The sequence below is a fragment of the Puma concolor genome, chromosome D2, assembly GCF_028749965.1.
Source record: "Puma concolor isolate L17-30 chromosome D2, mPumCon1.1.hap2, whole genome shotgun sequence".
NCBI classification, from domain to species: Eukaryota; Metazoa; Chordata; class Mammalia; order Carnivora; family Felidae; genus Puma; species Puma concolor.
The window spans coordinates 74,588,586-74,608,834 of NC_141677.1; the positions used below are offsets into that span (position 1 = coordinate 74,588,586).

The window sequence follows — 20,249 nt, forward strand, 5'->3', positions numbered from 1 at the left end:
TGAACTCATGAACCATGAGATCATGAACCCGAGCCAAAACCAAGAGTTGGACACTTAATTGACTGAGCCACCCAGGTGCCCCTGTGACTCACTTTTTAAATATAAAAATATTTGCAAGTTATTGACATTTAGGGAGAATGTATTTTTATCCAATTAAGCCCATCACAGTGTTACCCACAGCCTGGGTTAGGACAGAGCTTTAGTGACGAAGCTTCACCCAGAGACCACACCACATGCAGGCAGTTATTTTAAAAAGAACAGAAAACAGGTTCACTTTTCAAAAGCTGCAGTCCTCGCTTTCTCGGGGTTAACACGCCTGCAGTTAATGTTAAAACTTGGGAAACTAACATGTTAGGAATGCTGTTAAAAGTTGCCAGTCTGATACACGTACACATACTTCTGTTCTTCAAATACACAAATGTTGAGTCTGTGTTTTACAAAACGCCCAGCATGTTCACATACACGTGTGGTGATTTGGTAATTAATGTCAAATTCAGGAGAAATGACCAGAGAGAATTCTGCTTGAACTTGCAATTCTTGAAACTTCAAAGGAGGGGCGCCTGGGTGGCGCAGTCGGTTAAGCGTCCGACTTCAGCCAGGTCACGATCTCGCGGTCCGGGAGTTCGAGCCCCGCGTCAGGCCCTGGGCTGATGGCTCAGAGCCTGGGGCCTGTTTCCGATTCTGTGTCTCCCTCTCTCTCTGCCCCTCCCCCGTTCATGCTCTGTCTCTCTCTGTCCTAAAAATAAATAAACGTTGGAAAAAAAATTTTTTTTTTAAATAAAAAAAAATAAAAAAAAAAAAAGAAACTTCAGAGGAAAATTTGAACAGTGTATGAGAACCCTAAGTTTCAGCTGACTTCTAAGTCCTTTTTAGTTTTCTAAAGATGCTAAGTGCATGAAGGAATGTTTAATTTCCTATTCTCCACATAATGATTGGTTCCTAGGCATACTATTACAAAAAATAATTGCATGTTTTCATCAGCAATGTATACCAAGAACTATGAATATACTGACTAGTGCTAGCTAGAATGGGGATTTTTTGCTTATATTCAGTACAATGTATTAGCTTGACAGCAGATAATTCTTACAATGTTAGTTCAAAGCCATTAGCTTTTCTGGGGCCTCTGGGTGGCCCAGTCAGTTGAGCGTCCGACTCTTGGTTTTGTCTCATGGTTCATGGGTTCAAGCCCCTTGCTGGGCTCTGTGCTCACAGTGTGGAGCCTGCTTGGGATTTTCTCTCTCTCCCTCTCTCCCTGCCCCTCCCCAACTCACATGCGTGTGCATGCACGCTCTTGTACTCTCTCTCTTTCAAAATAAATGAAAATACACTTTTTAAAAAGTCCTTAACTTTTCTTTACTGACGAGATAGGATTTTTTAATGCTTTGCAGTAAAGAACTAAAAGACCTTGCTGCTTTTTAATCTGAAAAAAAGAATAAAATCCTTGCAGTTAGGGACTTCTAATTCCAGTGGAATCCCTGCCATTAGCAGCAGTAACAAGAGGGCGTTAGCAAACCAAAATGTCGTTCTGTTCCATTCTGCCTCCTCCCCAGTACCTAGATACACCCCAGGTGCCGTCCCCCCAGGTGCCGTCCCTCAACACAGACCTGGAAGTCAGTGCGATGTTTTGCAGAGAGATTACGCTAGATCCTTAAGCCCTGTTTCCTCGATGACTCAGGGGCTTTCCGGACTTCAAATGAGTGGGGTTGAACTGGAACTCTACTTTCAAGACTGTACGGTTCCTGCCGGAACTTGCCACTACCTGAAAGGGAGATGCCTTCACACGGGTCACTTGACATTTCATAGTGGCTGTTAGTATCTCAGAATCACTCTGCTTTCAAATGTTAGGATATCCACAGTAGAGGAAACAAGCTAGTCGTTTACTGTGAGTGGAAAGACGGCGGGTTCTGGTGAGTGGGGCCCCTGTGCAGTGCTGTCCCGTTTTACAAATTTATGTCCTCGCCCATCTGTGCAAGCAGCCGGGCAGCGAGCGCCACGTCACAAACCTAAGCAAGAAATGACTCCTCTCCTTCTGTGTACTTGGTCTTTTGCGCCCCAGGCTTCATCTGAAGTCAGTGGTTAGACCCCCACGGGGCACGAAGGGGAACAGTGACTCGATTTCCCCAGGCTAATATTTAACAGACATTCAAGGTGCATAGGTTTCTAATGGGCGTACGGCCTGAAAAGAACGTTCACAACCTTTTATGTGCGATGAGTAAATGCGAATGGGAATCCCACCTTTCACACTGGAGGAATTCAGCATTTATCCCGTGCTTTGTTATTGTCCGAACACTTCTCAGAGCAGAGGGAAGTACGAAGTGATGACGGGAACGTACAAAAACGCAGCCGAGATGGTGGACCTGTACGGGGATCTGATCAGCCGGTTCCCTTCAATTATCGCCTTGATCGATCCTTTCAGGAAGGAGGTAACGGGATCCACCTCAAATTTTATACCCACACAGAGCAAACTCATTCTTATGGATTGGTCATTCGAAATACTGCAGTCTGGGCTGGGCCTGAGTTGTTTCAGCATATAGGAGGAAAGGCAGGCACCGAGCAAACGCAGAGCAGAAACACAGTTACATAGGAGTGTTCCTCTCTGCAGCAGGAAACAAGCTAGCCCCGAGCACTTCAGGGTACCGTGTATTTACGAGCAACCTAAGCCAGGCCGGGCGAGCCGCTGTGCTAGCCGCTGCTTCAGCAAGTTCATCACACGCCCTTGTGAAGTGCTCCCGGCAAAAGGACGCGGGCTAGGTCAAACGCTCGTAACCGAGATCCACTCGCCACACAATGCACGAAAGTCACAAAGCTGTACTTTTTTTTTCTTTATAAATATTTGAGAGAGAGAGAGCACGAGCAAGCCAGCGAGCCAGCGTGAGCGGCAGAGGGCCAGAGAGAGAGGGAGAGACAGAATCCCAAGCAGGCTCCACGTTGTCAGCATAGAGCTTGACACGGGTCTCGATCTCACGAACCGTGAGATCATGACCTGAGCCGAAATCAAGAGTCGGACGCTCAGCCGACTGAGCCACCCAGGCGCCCCACGAAGCCGTTATTTTTCGTAAGGTTTCAGATAGTGAGGTTTGGGGATCTGTGCCAGCAACTGCACCTGACAAGGGTGGTCCATGTACCACAGGCCATCGCTCTCCCTAAGGCTCCAGAACTCCAAGACTTCATGGTACGAACTGAAGAACCATTAGATATGCTGAACAGATACCCTCTCTGAGACAATGCATGATTTAAATTTGGGGAGTGAGGATGGCTGCTGCCTCTCACTTGGTGGCCCAGTGCCTCTGTCAGCCATCACTCCTGTCACCGCCTGTGCCTCATCCCGGCACTGGCAGAGCCCCGACTTCCACAGCTTGTCCCGGGGCTCTGACCTCAGCCGGTTTTAATGTGACAAACTGCCCCTGTGTTGTGTGTTCTCGTGGGACAGGCTGGAATCTGGTACCGTGGCTTAGAGGATTTTGTATACCATCCGTTAAAAAATAATAAGCACTTCATTTCATGTGATGGTCTCACCAATAAAAAATAAGGGTGTTGAGAATGAGAACCTAGGGCTCTTGCAGGGGCATTTCCTTCAGTTGTCCGTTCACCAGATAGAACAGTGAGATCTGGCCAAGCAGTCATTACTGGTGTCATGGATAATACCGGGGGTAGGAGTAGCTTGGGTTTGAAGGACTTCATTGTGGAGCATTTAATGTGCTAAACATTTTATTTGCTAGATCTATAAGCTCAAATTTAATTAATCACTTGAAGTTTTGTTCCATGAAGCTTGTTAATTTTTGTGGCTGTGCTTCAGGTATCATTCAGCCACTGCTGGTACAACAGAAAACTGTTTTGTGGCTCTCAGAAAGATCGATAACTTTGAATATGTGCCATAAGATGCCTGTTGTTTTGTGACTATGCTTAATGCATTATAACTATCAATTCTTAAATATTTACCTAGGACTCTGAACAGTGGGACAGCATCTATAATGCTCTTGGTTCCAGATGTTACATAATTGCAGGAACTACATCCAAAAGCATTTCTAAACTTCTAGAGAACGGTAACATCAGCATCCCCAAATCCAGTGGGCTGATCATCAAACACACCAATCAAACTACGATGTCTGACTTGGTGCAAATAACCGATCTTCTTGACAGTGAGTAAAAATATAGATCTAACAGGCTCATAATGAACTGAACTTGGTTGTAAAAGGAGCCAAAAATAACACAGTTTATCAGTTAATAAAAAGCATGGCCTTCATCTTGGAAGGAAAACAAATTTCCAACCATCTGCGAGAGCTTTGATGCTGGAACTCGAAATGCAGCTAGCTTACTGAGTCACTTCAGTGTTCCGACAACAGCCCCGGTCTAGAAGGTTGACCCCTTTATCGAGGGCTACCACACAGGCGTGGCTAAGGACAATGCCTTATCAGCTTCATACCACACTACAGTGATCCCACTTGTCCATGCTGATTTTTTTATTTTTGAGAGAGAGAGAGAGAGTGGGTGTTTGTGTGCGAGCAAGGGCGAGGAAGAGGGAGAGAGAATCTTAAGCAGACTTCGTGCCCAGCAAGGACCCCAAAGCGGGGCTCGATCTCACAACTGTGAGATCATGACCGGAGCCAAAATCAAGAGTTGGATGCTTACTGACTAAGCCACCCAGGTGCCCCCACACTGATGTTTTCAATTCCTCACAAGTTTCAAACTCTTTACCAACTTGAGGGCTTTGAACATGCTGTTCCTTCAGGTTAGAATGCTTTGCCCTGTATCATTTACTCAGCTAACAACTCCTGATCCTTTAGGTCTCCTTTCCTTAAAGGAAACCTTTTCAGATGTATGTACCTTTCCGGGCTTCCTCGCCCCTACCTGGTTGCTCTGAACCTTTCTCATAGCCTCCTATGCTTTCTCTATATCCTACTGGCCACAGTTACTTGTTCAGTTATTTAACGTCTAGTAGCCTCCGTTAGACTGTAAACTCCCGTGAGTTCACAGGAGCCTCGTTCACTCACACACAGTGCCTGAAACATGAGTGGGTCTCAGGAAGTAGGCAGAAGGCTGGAGCAGGACTCAGGGCCAGACTGGCAGCCAGGGTCCTGGGCTGGTGCCAGAGAAGGGAATGGAATGCGCATAGTCCCTGTCCTGCAGAGGGCCCAGTCGAGGGCCCAGGCAGCGCTGTCCTGTAGGAGGTGGATGGGAGGCCCCAGCCCTGGCCTTTCCTCCAGGGCCTCCCTGTCAGCAGGCAATCACTTCAGATTGCTACTCTAGCTCCTGCCTCTAAAGCACAAACACTGTCTCTGGAGGAAGAATCCTGGCTCTTTGTAGACTGGCAAATTTCAAGGGGTTCTGAGATCCTCAAATGACTGATTAAGCACCAGCGACACTGTTCGTCTCATAAGTAAACACTCAGAACAACAGGTTCCTTTGAATAATATTCTACATGATAAACTGTGGAATCCACTGAGGCGTATCATCTCCCCAAATGATGCCCTTTTACCTCCTGTAGATTTTGTCTCAAAGATGCACACTTTCCTACACTGAACATGGACAAGATGGAATCGTGTCCCACAGTTGTGGTCTTAGAAACGTGTCGATCTAATTTGAGCATTTCTCCCCTTTAGTGGTCATAAAGGTCTTACAACTTATGGTAGCTTAGATTTGTTGGCAGGTGGCATTCATGTAGGGTTTAGCATCTGAGATACCAGAAAGGCATAAACAGGTAAAACTAGGGTAACCAGTGGCACCTGGGGGGCTCAGGAATAAGTGTGTCACTCTGGATTTCAGCTCAGGTCATGATTTCACCTGAGATCAAGCCCAACATTGGGCTCCTTCTGTCCCTCCCTCTTCTCCCTTAGCCCCCCCCCCCCCACATGTGCATTCTGTTTCTCAAAAAAACAAAAAACAAAAAACAACTAGGGTAATAAAAATACAATGTTTAGATCAGAATTCTCTCTGGTCAAATCATTGACTCTTCACAGGAAAGTTTTAAATCTCTAGCAATTTTTTAAAAAATCTTTATTTTTGAGAGAGAGAGAGGGAGGAACAGAGAGAAAGGGAGACAAAGCATCCAAAGCAGGCTCCAGACTCTGATCTGTCAGCACAGAGCCTGATGTGGGCCTTGAACTCACTAACCCCAAGATCATGACCTGAGCCGAAGTCAGACGCTTAACCGACTGAGCCCCCCAGGTGCCCCAAATCTCTAGCAAATTTTAAATTTTGGTTCCAGAGGCATGTATGTGTGTGTGTATGTATATATATATATATATATATACATACACACACACATACATATATACATATGTGTATATGTATATACGTATGTATATATATACACACATTTATTGTTTCTATACCATCTAAACCTGAAAAGAATTCCTCTGCTTACAGGTAAGAAGCACATCGCTGTCTTTGGAAGTACAGAAGGAGAGTCTTCTGATGACAGCCTTGTCGATTTGGTAAGTGCTAAAAGCTGGTCAATTGCAGAATTGCCAAAACACTGCTTTTATCTCGAATTGGTATTTCAGAGAAATGCAGTATTTGGCGGAGAAAGTCATGTAACCTTTTATGAAAGAGACTTGCTTCCTCCCAGACAGCTGCCTTTTGTAAAGAGCTAATCTTTGAACTTTTAAAAAGAAGAAAAATTGAAGTCCTGGGAAAATGATGAGCACACTGAAATGGCTGGGGTGTGCCCTTGCAATCTTACCGCCTAAAATGAAGTGGGAAAGGCCAGAATGTTCTTAGATAAAATCAGCACGCTCACATGACTAGTAAAGCATCTGATGTTTAGTCACGCTCTTTACCTTTTGCCGCTGTCCCTCTGTAAGCAGGCCGTGTTACCTACATAAAGATAAAATACTGACTTATGAGGAAAACCAGAACAGCACGCGGTGTCCGCTCCCTTTCTCCCTAAAGAACGGTTCGTATTTTAGCAACACGTGACTTCTCGTTTAAAATAAATTTTGTCCCCCACCCCCTTAGGCCATTGGACTCGGTGTCCGGTTTATCAAGTTGGGAGGTCTTTCTCGAGGCGAACGGGTGACTAAGTACAACCGCCTTTTTACTATAGAGGAAGAACTTGTCCAGAAGGGAGCACTGGGTATGTGCTGCTTTCTTGCTTTGTTTTCACTTCGCCATGAATAAGAGAACAAAGATTGGAAGAGGGGGAATGGGAGGCCCTCAGCAGGAGGGCAGGGGAATCCAAAGACTATAACTAAGTGCTGACAACACTGGGGTGGCATTTACCACAATGTGCATTGTTTTCTTAATGGATTATCTATTTACCTGAATGTTTAAAACTCTCGCCCTTCCTCTCCATGAATAAGCTGCATGGTGCTTTTCAATAGAATTAATTGATTGGAATCTCCAAGCCTACCTTTTGTTATGCTCCAAATTATGGTTAAGGTCTGGCTGCACAGCCCCTGAAAGTTAAAGGCAGATGTTTTCCTGACGAGTCTTAGAAACAACTCCTTTTCCTTCAGACGAGTAGACAGCATGTTAAGTCTGTCATACGTTGGAAAGGCTACGGTCTCAGGAGAACCGAGGGAATTTATGAGGTAAATTATTTCTTTTTTATGAGGTAAAAACCTCTGCAGATTTGCTTGGATAGGAGCACCTTGTAAGTACTGGCTACTTGGAGAGAAAACACCCCAGATACCCATTTTTACCCTTCATGTTACTGGGATGGCCAGAAGTAGGCACATAGGATACAGAGATATTTAAAGAGACCACGTTATCGTCTTTGTAATTCAAACAACAAAGACACCGATGGAAGCCATAATGATAAATTTGCTATGTTTAACATATGTAATGACCTTGAAAGACACCCTAAGCTTCATAGAAAATAAAAACATGGGGCGCCTGGGTGGCTCAGTCGATGAAGCGTCAAACTTCGGCTCAGGTCATGCTCTCACGGTTCGTGGGTTCGAGCCCCACGTCGGGCTCTGTGCTGACAGCTCGGAGCCTGGAGCCTGCTTCGGATTCTGTGTCTCCCTCTCTCTCTGACCCTCCCCTGCTCATGCTCTGTCTCTCTCTCTCTCAAAAATAAATAAAACATTAAAAAAATTTTTTTAAAAACATAATGGAGAGACTCTGAGGAGTGTAAGGGCAATCAGAAATTAGCGTGTGTTGTTGGATGTGTAATATCGGGTTGGTTTTTCCAGATAGGCAAAATCATACTGCTCCTATATATGATTATTCCTACCTGGTTATTTTATGTCATCCTGCCTCTTAGAAGCCTCAGGTTCCAAAATGACCCACCACATTTCCAGCCAGACCTCCCCACAAGAGAAACAGCTGCTTCAGGGCATCAGAAAGGATCCTAGTGACCAGAGGCCCGGCCCAGCCCCTCCTCCCTCAGGGACAGTGCCAACCAAACATTCTGGAACAGATTAGCAGATTACAGACATGCCTCATTTTATTGCATTTGGCTTTACTGCACTTCTCAGATACTGCGGTTTTTTACAGAATGAAGGTTTAAGGCAACCCTGCCTCAAGCAAGTCTGTCCGCACCATTTTTCCAACAGCATTTGCTCACTTCACGTCTCTCTGTCAGGTTTTAGTAATTCTGGCAAAATTTCAAACTGTTTCATTATTATACTTCTTATGATGATCTGTGATCCGGTGATTGACTTTGAGAGCTCAGATGATGGTGAGCATTTTTTAGCAATATAGTATTTTTAATTAAGGTATGTACATATTTTTAATGTGCATTTATTTTTGAGAGAAGGAATTGAGTCGGGGGTGCAGAGAGAGAGGGCGACAGAGGATCCGAGGCGGGCTTCTGCGCTGACAGCAGTGAGCCCGATGAGGGGCTCGAACTCACAAACCGTGAGATCATAACCTAAGCCGAAGTCAGGCACCCAACCGACTGAGCCAACCCAGGCGCCCCATACATTTTTTTTTTTAGACATAACGCTACTGCACTCTTAACCAACTATGTTATAAACATAACTTTTATATGTGCTGGAAAACCAAAAAACTCACTCGACTTGCTTTTTTTGTGGTGGTCGGGGACCACACGGGCAGGATCTCTGAGGTGCGCCTGTGATGAGAATTCTTGTCATTGGCCTGTGGCCAGTACAGCACATTGACAGTAGTCAGTAAATGATAAGTAGTCAATAAATGACCAAAAACTGGAAAAACAAATGTCCCCACTAAGAGAATAAGTAGGAAGTCCTGTAGAAGCTCAACCCTTAACACAGTCACTGCCCGCATAGACTGGACTGGACTGAAGTCTGCAACTGTCTATGTTGGAACAGTTAGCCGACAATGGTTTGTATTCATGTAGAGGACTGGTCTTCCCTCTAGTTCATCTTCTTCCTCTGGTCCTTTTCTGCCAAGCTTCTGCCCAAAGTCCACCATACGCCAAATGTTCCGGAAGGGTGCCACACAAACTGAACAAGCATGCCGCACAGCTAACATACAACCCAAGTCGGGCCCGGTTTTAAATGGTCCCAGGATCTTTTCCCACGGTGACGTGACCCCTCTGGGTGGTTCTGAAGATGACCTCCTTTACGTCACGTAACAAATAACAGCCAACTTGGCACCACTGGGTTAACTGTAACCTTTATTGCTCTTGTTGTTTAATAGGTTTCAACGAGGAACACACATTTTTTTCCTTGCACGAGGAAGCTGAAAAGGCCACCATGGCTGGGGGGCCGCCTGAGCTCCTGGAGCCCATCTTCCCCACAGAAGTGATGGAGGGATCAGCCAAAGCGTGAGCGTCTTCTGGATGGGGCCACGGACAACCCCGACTTATGGCCACTTGAGACCCGTACAGCTGAGGTGCATCTCTGTGTTGGTTTTGCTCAAAAACGTCCCTAACTTGCGTGCTCCGTTCTCTTTGGATTTCACTCTTTGGTAAAATCGGTACGTAGCCCTTCGGCCTGAAATCATACGTGTAAACTGCGTCTTCCAGCCACCCATTTCCGTGGGGATTCTGTTTGTATACCAGCCCTCCTGTCCATTGGGGGGCCACGACCCAGTAAAAGAGCCCAACGCTTTTGCCGTTGACTCCTCACTCAGCGCAGATTCTAATTCCGTGCCAGAAAGCACAGACGCGTTTCTGTAGTAGCCACAGCCTCACGCACAAGTATGAGAGGCCACAGTCTGTGTGACCGCCAGCTTCCTCTTCCCTCCTTACCGTTAATTCCCTTTTCCCTGATTCCCTCCCCCAAATTTTCATCTTTATTATATTACTTATATGCTTGTGCGTGTCCTTAGATCCTCTTTGGAAAAAGAAATCAGTATAAATGAACAAAACACATTAAATGAATAAATAACCTTAAGGTTCCTAACTGCCCAATTATTTACACTACGGCATCTAACAAACAGGGGACTAAAAATGATATACAGGCTGACTGAAGTGCCCTTCGTATAAGCCAGCGTCGGTGCTATAGCAGAAAAGTACCAGAAACAAATTTATTCAAACACATACCTATAGATCTAATAGCGTCCTACTGCTTTATATATAATTTAGCTTCTGTTAAAAGTTACCATTTGCTTTCCTCTAAAGCTATGAAAATTGTTATGCACTGACCTGCGGGAGAGTTGGTGAAGTTTAGATTTCTGATGTATTCTGTATGTTTTTACTAAGCATGCTGAGAAGCTTCCCTTTTGAAGAGTACCCACGGGGAAACTTAAGGGCCTTATGGTAAAGCCAAGGGCTTACGCTCAAAGCAACGACTGAAAATTGGCTCAGGGGCGGGCTCTCTCAGAGCACACGGGGCGGCGGTGGGAGAACCATGTCGCGATCTGTGGTTGCTCCTGCCTGTCCCGGTGCTCAGCAACACGTGATGGGGTAGGAGAACCTGGCAGAAAAATTCATTTTAAAGGCAGGCAGCACATGGCTGGTGTTCGACACAGCCTTCGCACATAGTGACACGCACCTGAAATACGGGGGATCACCGGACAGTCTGCCCTGGACCATAACACAAATTATAATTAAATGAATGGAACCAGAGCAAAAATATGCAAACTAAGTCAGTAACTAAATTAAATGAACCAAAGAGGTCATTTATTACCTCAACCGGGTTAGTGATTTCATTTGCACACAGGCACACAGCCTGTCCACCTTTTCCCAACTTGAAGCCCAGGGCCGCCAATGGAGAGGAGCATTCGAATTTCTTCATGTAATGAACACTGCTTCTACTTACATTTTCTCTCTCTCTCCCTACATACATGTCACTATATCGTAGACATAAAACACGCACTATACACGCTATAGAAATTATTTATAAAAGAGGTCAAAGAGACTAGTCCTGCGTCCATTGTGAATGAATGGGGTTGGGGAATGTTAGTGACAGGAAGAAACTTCCAAACCGATCCAATCCTTTCAACGAGGGCTGCCTGAGGATCGTTCTAAGCTCCCGGATGGTGATGGACAGTGTCCCGTCTCCACAACTTACTGCCACATAACGCTGAAGTTGTTCCAGGATAGAAGTCATTAAACACACATGGGAAAATCATCCAGGGTTCTGTGACACAGACCATCATTTACCTGACGTACAATCTAAAGATGGTCTAGAAAGAGAATGGATGATCGTGTTTGCCTGTCCTACTCCATTTTTCCAACAAACGTGTTATTGTGTGTTAACAAAGAGGCCGAGGAAAGAGGAATTCCTGGTGAGTAGCCCAAGCCAAGTCACCCGTCCTTCTCACTCGGGCAAAATCAAGGCTGGCCGGGTACAGCCCTGCGGGGTCCTGCCAGTCAGTGTTTCCGCGGGACCGCCCAGCTGCTGAGACCACGGTGCGAGGACTCCGAGACCAGCCCAGGCACAAGAGGGTGTTAGAATTTTAACTACATTCTTCTTCTTTGGGGAAAGAAGGGAGACACCTTCTTTAATAGCAAGAGCACAAAGTATGTCTACCCCTTTGCCTCACGCGGGCAATAAAAACGCACCAGTACTAGTCCAAAACTCTGTAGCAGGTGAGGCATAGTTCCTGTTCCAAAACAGAAGAAGAAATCATTTTTTAGAGAAAACAAAACTTTAAAGTTGGCAGTCCCTTCCAACTTTAAAATGGTATAAAGATCATCTATTAATTTGCGGGTGTGTGCAAATGGCTAAGAGTGACCTTGAAGACACAAACCCCAGTCTTCCTGTGTCCTCCTGTCCTGGACTAACAGCTTGTTGACAACGGCACCCCAGCAGGGACGAACCTCCTCACAACTGATGCGAAAGGGGCAATACTGGAGGCAGAACAAGAGGAGTTAAATCCTACATCAAACTCCTCGAGATCAAATTAACCTTCAACGCTTTGTGATCACGATGAAGGAAAGAAAGTGGCTCGGACAAGACAAGAACACTTGCAAAGCCCGGTTGCTAATCGATGTCTGGCCCGGGGAGCGCATCTCACCAAACAGGTTACCTTCCTACCCTGGAAATGAGGGGGGTTGCGTAAGTGCGTCACCCCCTTGATGTGTGTGATGACTAGGGAATGACAAGTGTACGTGTCTTTATGTTCCTAAATGTGTGTAAAACACATGCCGGCAGCCTCATGACAGACACAGGAAGGAGAGCACGAAGAAGCACGGAGCAAAATTCCTCAGAAACCATTTTGCGGACGATTAAAAATTGCTCAAGTCATCCAATGCGTCTGCGATCTTCTTGCTCAAGAATGACAAGTTTGGGGACGTAACCCCAAAATCTCAATAACCACAACTGACCTTTAATGGGAAACTGTCAGTGCTTTTTAATAAGTGTGGTGAGGAGACTTCAAATCACAGCATAACAGAACTTGTGTTAAGTGTTAACGCAGTTTGTAGTCAGTGGATCATACAGAATAGTATTCAGTTAGGAACGTTATAGCCGAAAAACATTACATTTTAATTCCCCGTGAGTAAACCAATAAGTAACTGGAAAATCATCACTGGAAGAACATGGAAACAGTCAAGCATAACAAACCTACAGAAGGAGAATTATCTCCAAATTTAGGAAGTACATTTATTTACCTGCCTACCCACCTCTTCAAGCCTATGCTTAGCACACGTGCAAAAATAAAATACAACTACTGCAATTATTACTATCATTTTCTTCTGCCCTTAGGTGAGAAACACCTGACAGCTACATGCTGAGCCGCGCTAACAAAACTAAACCTTTCACGTTCTTTAATAGTAAAATTACCATTACTGAATCATTGTCATAAAAAATGCATTCAAGTACCTTACCACTTATTTTAAATAAACACCAATTTTGAAACAATCAACTTTGAAAAGCTGTATAAGTTTTTTTTTTTTAAATCCCTGATTACATTTCTATTTATTCACCGTGGTAGACTGAAACATCGTATTTTTAGAGACTAACTACCACTTAATTTCTTTAAAAAAACACACACACACATACAACAAACCTGCGTAATGTGGTACAGCAGTGAAGGAGGAAAATAGTGTGCTTGTCACTTATCTTGACCGTACGTAAGAATCGCGATAAACCACGGCACTGGCGCCACGTTCGTACGTGAGAAAACAGTTAACTCCTAGCACGGAGCACACTGTTTACCAAGATAATACCCTATTAAATCCAAGGCTGGGACTTTCCCCTCCATTCTTCATTCAGGCCACCAGAGCATTCCCACCGACGTCCTTGGGAGGCTCTGAACACGGTGAAAATGCACACGGATTTTCTGTTCCATAGCTGACAGTGTGTGCAAGGAGCACGGACTATGGGAGTACTGGCTTGGCACCTGCAGCTCCTGAATTTTATGCTTTACCTCGGGATAGGCTAGAAAGTGATCTGTATGCCACGTGCCTAACAATTTCCATGCTACTGCAGTTTCTCTATCAAAAGAAGATCAGCCCCCAAACAGAAGCTTCTTTGGGGACTTTTTAAATCCTCTTCAGTTGGTCAGTTCTGTTTCTCCATTTATCCATAGAGCCGCGAACTTTCAGTATTACGCTTGTTCAGTGGTTTGCACGTTAGCTAAAAAGACAAACGTCTGAATTTTTTGTAACCTTCTAGAAGTCACACTTAATACACGAATTTGAAAAACAAAAACAAAACAGCTTATCCCTATACAGAAAAATAAAACCTACATAGGATGTGTATTTTGCTAAACAACTTACTTATGTTTATAGGTAAATTACTTACAAAAGTGACACCAGAATAGAACCTGTACCGTGAGTCCAGTGACAAGAACAGAATATCGGCAGCCCCCTTGCCAATACGCCGGAACTGATCACTACTCGGCGAAGAGGGCTGGTACACGAGTCGGCTTTCGCATCAGCAGTGAGAGCTGTCTGTGTCTCTCATTTTTTCCATGCTGTCTTCTTTGTATTCTGGTTTCATTTTGCCTTCGTCATCCTTGCGTGGAGTTGAATCTTTTTCGGTGAGCTGGTCTTTGGTTTGGGGTTCGTGTGTGGAAACAGGATCTAAAACTACAACAGGTCCAGCTTGTTGCTCTTTGCCAAAGCACTGGCTCCTGCATCCGGCGTTACTGGGAGGCCTAGAGGAAGAACATTTACACAAAACAAAACAAAACAAAAAAGCAGAGAGAGAGAAAATATTTGGCTTCCATATTCCTGGATTCAGACCAACCAAAAAAAAAAAAAAAAACCCCAAATGCTCTAAGTCTAATTAGCATGCACAAAGTGGTCTTTGAGGTGCCAGCCATTAAAAGAAAAAGGAGCTATTAGATGACATATTAGGAGCAGGAGGCCAGGAGAAAGAAGGCGGAAAAAGTCAGAGCAATTAACTACGGAAGTGTTAAAAAGCCAAATTCACCTACCTGCTTAATTACACCCTCTTCTCAAGAAGTGCAAAGCTCTTGGGTGCCTGGCGCAGGCCGTCCCACTGCGCCTAGACTCCTGTCCCACCTTCTCTTAGCCAGAAGGAGCCAGTGACACCCCCCCCCATCCTGTCCCTGGGAACAACTAGCTACAGATCAGCTCTGAGGAGACCACCCCGCTGAGCAAAGGAAGCAACCCCATCCCGGATGGGCAGCTGAGAGACGTGCCTGCTGCTGCCATTAGTGACCAGAAGAAATCTGGTGAGACCTGGGGAGGGGCAAGGGAGGAACAAGGGCCGGTGGAAGAATCCAGAGAATAAGCTAAAATGCTAAGTGACCATCAACTTTTTCCCTAAAGGAGAACCCTGTTTCTGGGGAAATTTCTTAATGAATTTCAGAGGTGCCTTCGTTCCCCACAGAAGCTTCCTCTCTTCCCTTCTATTTATTCTAAGGCACGAAGCTACTGCTTCTCAAGCTGCGTGAGTGACAATCTCCTTGTGAAAACAGGGACGTCTTCTGTGTCTTTTTCCTGCCACGTGTCAGGAAGGCGGGACAGGGGCTCTTCAGACTTCACTGGCCTTCGTGGCAAAGGCTACGATGCGAAGCTCGAGCCAGCACACCCCTGTCCCGCCTCTGGTGAGTCCACTGCTCGACCAGCCCTTCGCGGGAGTTGGTGCCGCTACGACTCCCTGAGCCCCGGAGCCATCCAGACACTCCCTCACCCCCTACGACTCCTCGCCGGTGGAACTCACCGCAGTCACGATACAATGAGTGCTGTGTGATGCGTCTGTCTCTTCAAGTAAGAGGGAGGCGTGCACGAAACAGGGACCCTCGGCTTTGTTCACCTCCACCCGGCACCTAGCGTGGGCCCACGGGCGGCACGAATAAACGAGTGAATACTAACGAGATGTGAGGGGCTCAGAAGCCCACGCTCTGGCGTGGCCAGGTCTGGAGGTCTCTCTCACGCAAGAAAGCATCAGAACAAACGCCTGACTACTGAGAAAAGGCAGCCTGTCTGCTCCGGCCACAGGTACCACGACCTGAAACCCGACGACCGCGGTCTTCCCGCCTTCTGCCCAGTACTGTGAAATCTGTCCTGATGCTTGAAAACCGCTCCGCCTGGCCTTTCGGTTACACTGCATGACTTGGCCACCATCGACGGTGACTAACACACGACTCGGTCTTCTGTGGCAGTGGCGAGCGCACAGAGATGACCGGGAGACAGAGGAAAGCCACGCCGCGGCGAGGACAGATCCCTTTGTTTTGGCCTCAGTTTGACAACACTCTTGTCATCAGAAAACGCCAGGACACCTTCCATCAACCTGGACCACAGATCCGCCTCTTAGGACATCTGCTGCTGTGCTTCGGGAATCAACAGGGGATACAGTTCCCCCAGCGGTACCCGGTTTGACCTTCTCTGACCCAGACAACGCCTGAAAGACTGTGTGCACTAGGGCACGGTCACGGGAGCGGAACCACTGCGAGAGACCTACGAGATTCACGACTGGAATGAGGCTTCAGGCAAGGGAGAGAGCGAGGCTGTCTGGGTAAGTCTGTGGCCTCTGCGTCCGACGCTGGACCTGAATGAAGTCAGCGGTTCTGGCAGCTGAAAAGGAACATGGGTGAAAATTGACAAGAGACTGAGGACAAACCGCCGCTCTGTCTCTTTCGCAGTCTCCAAACCCCACGACGTAGACGACCTGCAGGAACCACACATGGACCTGGTCCAAAAGTTGGAAAAGCTGGAGGAGGAGCTGGGGGCCTCTGGGAAAACCGTGGGCCAGCTGCCACCACGTGCTAACTAGGGGACACTGCGCATGGACCGTCACGGCGTCTGCCCTCCGCGGACCTTCAGAGCCTTCAAAACAGAACAGAAATGACACCGGTGTCACTTCTGCCTTCTAAAGCTCACGCGAATTTGTCTTGTGGCCCACGCTAACCTGGAAACAAACGGGCACGGGAATCCTAGGAAATGAAGCTCCAGCCTGGCTCGGCTGTTTTGGCCCAAAAGCCACAACAGTCCGCAGGCCGGTCACCGGTCTGGCTCTGCCATGTTGGGTCTGAGCCCACTGCTACGTGAGCCAGCCGGTCTGCTCGAGGCATGAAGCTCCGCCTCCTCCTAAGTGAGCAGCTTCCGTCAACCCGTACTGACCTTCGGCACTTTCGGAGAACTACCGTGGATGTTTTCACGCCCGTGTGTGTCTGCAGGTGAAGGGGTGATGAACACACCCTAAAGAAAGCTTCTCGCATCGGCTGGAGGTGAAAACTTCCAGGAAATGCTCTCAGGCTTCCACAAGAGCAACAAGGGGATGTCGACTGAATCGAAAACTCAGAAACCTTGAGTGGTCGGGATGAAATTGGCCCGGAATTGTCTTAGTGCCTCAACTACAGATTGATTCATTATTAAGTCACCCGTAGGCTACAACGAGAGAACTCCGTTGGTTATCACCGTGGGCAGTTTCTCTGAATGCACGCACTGAGGGTCAGAGTAACTGATTTCTCACGGATAATGACCACTGACTGGGAATCCCAATGGGTTCAGGCCAAAAGGGGCTACGGCAGGCAATCATCGAGTCCCACTGGTCCTTTAACAGATGAGAACAATGAGTTTTGGAGGAGAGAACCTGGCCTACAATCATATGGTTCATCAACGGCAGAGGCAGTGCAAGAATCAGGAGCTCTCTCCTTTCCTGCTTCTTCCACGGTGCCATGCCGCTTACCAAAGGTGTCTTCTCTCAGAAACTGGACAATAACGCCACAGGCTAATTTTGGCATGTTTACTGATTCCTTTCTCTCTGAATCCCTGTTTTCAGATGCCTCTTTCCGAGTCCATCCCTTCAAACTATCCTTTGCCTCCTTTCCCTTTGTGACTGGTACCTCCTCCGGGTTTGACACATTAGGTCTATTCCAGGTTCCCATGGGGCGCTTCCCAGGACCCCTTCTGGAACGAGGGACCTTCTGCAGCCTCATTGTGCCTCCATCCCCATCATGGGAAGGGCCAGATTGTCATCAGTGACCGTGCCAAGAAACCAGGCTCTTGCTCTAGGCAGCCACAATGGCAAGTTCTAGCAAGTCAAAGCTCCTCCCCTAAGATAGGGGCATCTGGGTGGCTCAGTCAGTTAAGCCTCTGACTCTTGATTTGGGTTCAGGTCATGATCTCACGGTCATGAGATCAAGCTCCACGTGGAGCTCTGTGTTGGGCATGGAACCTGCTTGGGGTTCTCTCTCTGTCTCTCTCTGTCCCTCTCACAGGCACATGCACACACACTCCCGCGCTCTCTCAAAATAAGTAAGTAAACGTAAAAAAAAAAAAAAGCTTCTCCCCTAAGGGAAAGGCTCAAGGGCTCAAAGGCAACAATCCGATAGGAATTGCAGTATACTATTATTCTGCTCACTTTGTCTGCTTTAATTCTTCATCCAAGGGCAAGGACCACAAAAAAGGAATTAAAACTAAGTACTCATGAAAAGTATGGCAGCCTTTCTCCTGTATGCTACAAAATCGCCAAATGTAAAACTTCCATTTTATGGGTGCTCTAAAGTAAGACTAAAATCCTGTGGCGTTCAGGCTGAAAGGCATCACTGACGTGAACTAGTCCAACCTTTTCATTTGTTCGACGAGGACACCAAAGAATAGTGCGTTAAGTGATTTGTTCAAGGGCGCGTAACTTGTTACTAGCAGACACAGGATTAAAATCCTAGAATCTGGATTTCCTGGCCCAGTATTCTTTTTCTTACCGCGACATACTGGTAGTCATTTATGATCCATTCAAAATATTTTCACGGGTCATTTTAGATGGTTTGCTCAAGAGCTATTTCAAGACAAAAAGAAAAACTGAAAAGCAAAATAAAAGCTCAGAGACAATGTAGCAATCTGTGCCGCTCCACGGAGCCGATGCCGGAGTGCACACAGCTCGGGTGCCCTTTTAGAAAGCAGCTACTGTTCCCCAGCTACAAGAGAGCCAGAATGTGGGGCCCGGGCATGTGGGGGCCACTTGCTAGTCAGAGGAAAAGACCTGACTCCAAACCACACTGGTACCACAAAAACCTGAACGACTGTAAACAGCGTTGCCAAAACTGAACTTTCATAAAGGGACTCGGTGATTTCTCAGACTGTGTTACAAGAGACAAAGGAACAGCATTCTAATTTTCAAAAAGCACATCATTGTTTGCATTCAATGAAATTCCTTTCAAAAATCAACTTTCCACGTTCCAATTATATTCAACAACATTCTAGCTAACATTTCGGCTGCAATTCAAATTAACTAATGCCCCAAAGAGCCCTAATAGATGTGGTTCTGAGCTCAATTGAATACAATCAAAGCTCACGAAATGAAGGGGGAAATGCTTATTTCATGCAAATTCTGCATATCACTCAAGCTTAATTTTACTGATAATATAAAGGTGGGACATTTTGAACATTACAGTGAATGAAACTTTTAAGCGGTGAGAGTTATTTTATAAAATGCTACCTCTGAAAAGCTGATTGCCAAACAGTATAAAAATGGTTGGAGGCATAAATGCCAAGTTCATTTCTATTTCACTTCGGAGGTAACTATCTTTCAAATCGCAACAGCTGGACTATTTAACACAATCTGGTGAATCAAAGTCTAGTTCTTCTCTGGTCTCCCGGTGGGACGTCTGCATTAGTCCGTGGCAGCCGTCCAAAAAATGACGCACAGCCGGACGGTCTGAACGCTGCTGCGTTTACAATGAAAATGAATAAAGCTGCAATCGTATTTACCACCTCCAAGGACAGAAGACGGAAAGATTTAAATTTGTCTTTATAAAGTAGTTTCCTGGGAAAACTCCAAAGAGGAAGTCTGCTTTCTATTTTCCCGTGTGTAAAAATAAGAAGTCTCACTTTGTTTCCGGAGCCCTTTATACAGTTACTACAACAGTGAGCGGGAGCGGCTTTACAGGAGAGGTGGTTTTTAGTGTTTCTCTCAGATACCCTATTTGTTGGGGGATTTTAACACGCCTGTCCCAAATCTCCCCAAACGGTTTCAAACAGAAGGTGAGGCTGTCTGTCATTAGTACCAGTTTGAACACTTTCAACTGTAATGAAGGTAGAACAAAGCTGAATTCTTTCAGTTTTGTGTACTTTTCGAAACTCCATTTAGGCTCAAAGAATAGTTTTTCGATTTGGGTCGCCTGCTACCTGATGCAAAAGTAGATATAATTTTAAATTCTGAAAACAAAATTGATAAACAACGAAACAGCACCTTGGGTTTGAAAAGCTGACATCAGCTTCTGGATTGCTGATTTGCCCTAACCATCAACCAGAATTCCTTCTTAGAGCAGAAGTAACAATGGCTGGCTGGGCAAAGACGTCCTTGTCCACACGGAGCCGTATTTTCTTCAGTGGAGTAAAGGCAGCACAGGCATATGGGGGCTCGGGTTCCATCCCAGACCGTGGGGCGCGCTACGAAGTCCTGGCCCGCTTCTTTTAATCCTAACGTGGGCTGGACCGTGGACATTCACAGATCCTGAAATGCCCTGGGCCCAGGGAGGCTCAGGAAACTGGGCCATTCTCACCAGCAAAATCAACA

General features: G+C 46.2%; 2 protein-coding genes across 5 annotated transcripts in view; one reads left to right on the forward strand and one right to left on the reverse strand.

Moving 5' to 3' along the window:
* ENO4 (enolase 4) overlaps positions 1 to 10,270 on the forward strand; it is a 28,625-nt gene extending 18,355 nt beyond the window's left edge. For all 3 annotated transcript variants that reach the window (XM_086680971.1, XM_086680970.1, XM_025918270.2), the window contains 5 exons: positions 2,298 to 2,423; positions 3,944 to 4,139; positions 6,367 to 6,434; positions 6,958 to 7,075; positions 9,568 to 10,270. In XM_086680971.1, the coding sequence (XP_086537097.1) occupies positions 2,298 to 2,423; positions 3,944 to 4,139; positions 6,367 to 6,434; positions 6,958 to 7,075; positions 9,568 to 9,698 (639 nt within the window). In that variant the 3' untranslated portion in view covers positions 9,699 to 10,270. The remainder of the gene's footprint in view (positions 1 to 2,297; positions 2,424 to 3,943; positions 4,140 to 6,366; positions 6,435 to 6,957; positions 7,076 to 9,567) is intronic.
* Positions 10,271 to 12,644: 2,374 nt separating this feature from the next.
* The window catches only part of SHTN1 (shootin 1), a 102,137-nt gene continuing 94,532 nt past the window's right edge, over positions 12,645 to 20,249 (reverse strand). For both annotated transcript variants that reach the window (XM_086680969.1, XM_086680968.1), the window contains one exon: positions 12,645 to 14,418. In XM_086680969.1, the coding sequence (XP_086537095.1) occupies positions 14,196 to 14,418 (223 nt within the window). In that variant the 3' untranslated portion in view covers positions 12,645 to 14,195. The remainder of the gene's footprint in view (positions 14,419 to 20,249) is intronic.